Consider the following 4,580-nt stretch of genomic DNA (forward strand, 5'->3'; position numbering starts at 1 on the left):
ACTTCTGCATTACACTATTAAATAAATACGTAACATTTTTTATATAAAACATTTGCACACCCACCCAACTAGGGGTTGACGTTCTACCTGAGTGGTGACACCTGAATCATATAATTGTCTTTTGTTGGTTTCTATGACAACTGATTGTTCAGAACCATTAGTGAGTGGTAATTGCAGGTGTTTAAAAACATCAGTTTAGTCATTCTGAAACAAGTTGGGGCACACCTATCTTATGGAATTGTACTAGGAGTGCTGAGTGGGGGTTGTTGCACTTTTGGTTCAGTATGGGTGTATTAACTTTAAGAATATTAAGGTGGTTTTCTTTTTGTCCTTTTTAGCATTTGTTAGATATTTCCACATCCAAGCTCAAATTAATATGTTTGTTTTGCAGGTTCTCTTTGGTGATCCTCCTGTCTGGTGTTCATGGTTTTATGTGGAGTGGTAAGTGTAGCCAGCCAAATTATGCAGTTAAGTTTACAGACCTTTTTAACTGACACACTTTGTTTTATAGTTTCGTGTTACAACTCTGATAGCAATGGAGGTTCTTCTGGAATTGCTTTGGATGCTGGTCCTCTAATGCAGGATGATGTCAAACGACAGATTTTCAACAGCTGGTATGGTGCTAAGAATGTTGCTTCCAATGCCATAAACCGAAACACTCCGACTAATTCTTCAGGAACACTGATTACAAGTGGATCTAATCGGAGCAGTGAATCTGTTCTTAAACCAATGCTTCTTGTTATGGGGAGTCCCGTTGTGCAGCAAGTAGTACCGGTGAGTGGACAGTCCATGACCCAGTCCAGCAGCCAAATAGTTCTGCCCATTGTGCAGCAGCTCTCACTGGTTGCCCCCCAACCCAACAGACAACAAATTGCTCAGGCTAGTTCTGAAGCCATGACCCATGCCAGCAGCCAGCAGCTAACACAGGCTAGTTACCAGTCCTTGTCCCTGTCTGACAACCAGCAGTCTCACTCCCAGCCCAGTAGCCAACAACCTGTCCATGTGGTCTCTGGAACCATTGTTCAACCCAGTAATCAGCAGTCAGTGCTGACGAGTTCTCAGCCCAACAGCCCAGTTCTTGCACTGGTCAGTTTTCAATCTGTGGCCCAACCCATCGGCCAGCAACCTGCACAAGCCAGCTACCAGTCTGTGAATGAGGTCAGCAGCCAGCAACCGTTGCAGGCTAGTTACCAGTCAGTTGTCCAAACCAGCGGCCTGTCTGAAGCCCAGCACATTGGCCACCACTCTGCTGCCCAATCCAGTAGCCAGCAGATACCACATATAAGCTACCAATCTGTTTCTCAGGTTGGTGGGCAACAACCAGTGCCGTGCCATCAGAGAATGGCTCAGTCTATTAGCCATCATACAGCACAAGGCACTGATGTGCAACCAGTACAGGCCAGCCTTGAGTCTGCTGCCCAATCCAGTAGCCAACAGCGACCACAGACAAGCTACCAGTCAGTGGACCATTCCAGCAGCCAGCAACCAGCCCAAGCCAGCTATCCATCAGGAGATCAATCCAGCAGTCAGCAGTTGGAAGAAGCAAGCTTGTTGTCAGTAGCTCATTCCAGCAGTCAACAACCAGCCCAAGCCAGCTATCTTTCTGTTGCCCAGTCCAGCAGCCAACAACCAGCCCAAGCCGGCTATCTTTCAGTGGCCCAGTCCAGCAGCCAGCAACAAGCTCGCTATCTGACAGTGGCTCTGTCCAGCAGCCAACAACCAGCCCAAGCCGGCTATCTTTCGGTGGCCCAGTCCAGCAGCCAACAACCAGTGACTCTCCAACCCCTTGCTCAAGCTCCTAGTGAACAACTTGGCCAGTCTAGTTACCAGTCTGTTGCTCAGGTTAGCAGCCAACAATCCTCACAAGCTAGTGGTGCACAACCAGTAAAGGCCAGCCTTGAGTCTGCTGCCCAATCCAGTAGCCAACAGCGACCACAGACAAACTACCAGTCAGTGGACCATTCCAGCAGCCAGCAACCAGCCCAAGCCATCTATCCATCAGGGGATCAATCCAGCAGACAGCAGTTGGAAGAAACAAGCTTGTTGTCAGTAGCTCATTCCAGCAGTCAACAACAAGCCCCAGTAGGCAGTCTTTCAGTTGCCCAGTCCAGCAGCCAGCAACCAGCCCAAGTCGGCTGTGTTTCAGTGGCCCAGTCCAGCAGCCAACAACCAGCCCAAGCCGGCTATCTTTCAGTGGCCCAGTCCAGCAGCCAACAACCAGCTCAAGCCAGCTATCTGACATTGGCTCAGTCCAGCAGCCAACAACCAGCCGAAGTCTGCTATCTTTCAGTGGCCCAGTCCAGCAGCCAACAACCAGCTCAAGCCAGCTATCTTTCAGTGGCCCAGTCCAGCAGCCAACAACCAGCCCAAGCCAGCAATCTAACGGTGGCTCAGTCCAGCAGCCAACAACCAGCCCAAGTCGGCTATCTTTCAGTGGCCCAGTCCAGCAGCCAACAACCAGCTCAAGCCAGCTATCTGACACTGGCTCAGTCCAGCAGCCAACAACCAGCTCAAGCCAGCTATCTGACAGTGGCCCAGTCCAGCAGCCAACAACCAGCTCAGGCCAGCTATCTGACAGTTGCCCAGTCCAGCAGCCAGCAACCAGCCCAAGACAGCAATATGTCAGTGGTTCATTCCAGCAGCCAACAACCAGCCCAAGCCAGCTATCTTTCTGTGGCACAGTCCAGCAGCCAACAACCAGCCCAAGCCAGCTATCTTTCGGTGGACCATTCCAGCAGGCAACAACCAGCCCAAGCCAGCTATCCATCAGGGGATCAATCCAGCAGACAGCAGTTGGAAGAAGCAAGCTTGTTGTCAGTAGCTCATTCCAGCAGTCAACAACCAGCCCCAGTAGGCAGTCTTTCAGTTGCCCAGTCCAGCAGCGAACAACCAGCTCAAGCCAGCTATCTGACAGTTGCCCAGTCCAGCAGCCAGCAACCAGCCCAAGCCAGCAATATGTCAATGGTTCATTCCAGCAGCCAACAACCAGCCCATGCTGGCTATCTTTCTGTGGCACAGTCCAGCAGCCAACGACCAGCACAAGCCAGCTATCCATCAGTGATTCCATCCAGCATCTATCAAGTGTCACAAGCAAGCTCCCTGGCAATGGTCCAGCCAGCCAGCCAACAAGCAGCCCCTTCCAGCTATTCTTCAGTGGCCCAGTCCAGCAGCCACCAACCTGCACAAGCTGCTTTCGAGTCAGTGGCCTGGTCTAGTGGCCAGAAACCAGCACTAGCCAGGTATCCATCAGTAGCCAAGCCTGTTGCCCAGCAACCTGCCCATGCGAATGTGCAGCCTCAGGGTAAAGAACTTTTTCAGATTGGCACCAAGCTGTATTCATGCTACGAGGTTGTTTCACAGCCTGGTTTTGACCAGCATCTATCCTATTCAGGGCAGTCCCGATATCAGCATCCATCTGGGCTCAGCTCTCCACCTAGTTCACGACCTGCAGTGCAATCCAGCTACCAGGCTCTAGTCAAACCTGGGCCGTCCATTTATGGGTCTGCATTGTCACCCAGCCACCAGGTCTTTGCCAGTTCATTGCAATCTGGTTTCATGCCCAAGCCAGCACAATCTAACTATGAGCCTTCAGCCCAAGAGGAACATCCAAGCTATCTGCCATTTGTTGGACCGCAAAGTTATGCTTCTAGATTACTGCGCACTGACCAAGCCGCAACTGTGGCATCTAACCACCGAGCTCTAGCAAAACCAGGCCAAGATTCATACCTGCCTTCACCTATGTTGGTTAAGCCAGTGCAACCAAACTATATTCCCCGAATTAGAATTGAGCCTCCTAGCTACCAGCCTCAAAAGCTCCCCAGCCGCCAGTCTGAAGCACAACCCGGTTTCTTTTCAGCAGTGAAGCCAGTGCAGTCGAGGTACCAAGCACAGTCAAGTTATGAGTCTGCATCTCTGTCTGCGCTGACTGGACACAGTGTTGCCTCAATGCTAGAGCAGTCACGTTCCCATTCTCAATCTGGCTTTGGATCTATGACAAAACCCAGTGATCTGCTTGTGTCTGCATCTACATCTACTTTATTGCAGTCTGGGTATGCATATCCAGCACAGGTGCATCATCAGACTGATTCTCACAACACTAAAAACTTCCCTATGCCTGCTGAAAGGCAACATTCATCTCGGAGCAAATTCAGGCATGTGCAAGAAGTGAAGTCATGATTGTTTACTTGATGTTTTAAACTTCTGATTTTTGGAACTGTAATTAAAACATTTTTGGCAAATGGATATGTTGACTGTGGCTTTATCAAACCCCTTCTCTGCAGCTTTTTAAACTGGTTAAGTCATTTTTTTTTCCCTAATTGAAGACTGCGTTTCAGAAGTATTTGGTTTTACTTGGGTACGTTATTCATACAAACTGGCTTAGTTTGGTCACAGCATTTTATACTAGTGGTGGTTCTTAAAAATTGACTCCCAGTGGTGTTATTTAGCCTACTTTCTAGTGGTATGTTTGTAGGTTGAGTCTTTTCAAGGTTTTTATTTTTAGCATTGTGTTACTTGCTTAGAGCTACATAATGCTATGTGCTTTATAATCTCTGCAAAATATGTGCCAATGACAAACTTTA

The 4,580-nt window shown here is 49.2% G+C and overlaps 1 protein-coding gene across 1 annotated transcript; it reads left to right on the forward strand.

Moving 5' to 3' along the window:
• Window positions 1-222: 222 nt before the first annotated feature.
• LOC130571364 (serine protease filzig-like) lies at window positions 223-4,236 on the forward strand. Its single transcript, XM_057362278.1, has 3 exons — window positions 223-313; window positions 392-441; window positions 512-4,236. The coding sequence occupies exons 1-3, from the start codon at window positions 285-287 to the stop codon at window positions 4,174-4,176; spliced, it is 3,744 nt and encodes a 1,247-aa protein (XP_057218261.1). The 5' UTR covers window positions 223-284; the 3' UTR covers window positions 4,177-4,236.
• Window positions 4,237-4,580: the final 344 nt, after the last annotated feature.

Source organism: Triplophysa rosa, linkage group LG20 (assembly GCF_024868665.1).
Source record: "Triplophysa rosa linkage group LG20, Trosa_1v2, whole genome shotgun sequence".
Taxonomy (NCBI): Eukaryota; Metazoa; Chordata; class Actinopteri; order Cypriniformes; family Nemacheilidae; genus Triplophysa; species Triplophysa rosa.

Bases quoted from the DNA above. Each gene is read 5' to 3' on its own strand.
- LOC130571364 (XM_057362278.1), top strand. From the start codon at position 285: ATGGGTGTATTAACTTTAAGAATATTAAG. The intron at 314-391 runs GTGGTTTTCTTT...TTTGTTTTGCAG, and splicing joins TTAACTTTAAGAATATTAAG to GTTCTCTTTGGTGATCCTCC. The intron at 442-511 runs GTAAGTGTAGCC...TTTGTTTTATAG, and splicing joins TCATGGTTTTATGTGGAGTG to TTTCGTGTTACAACTCTGAT.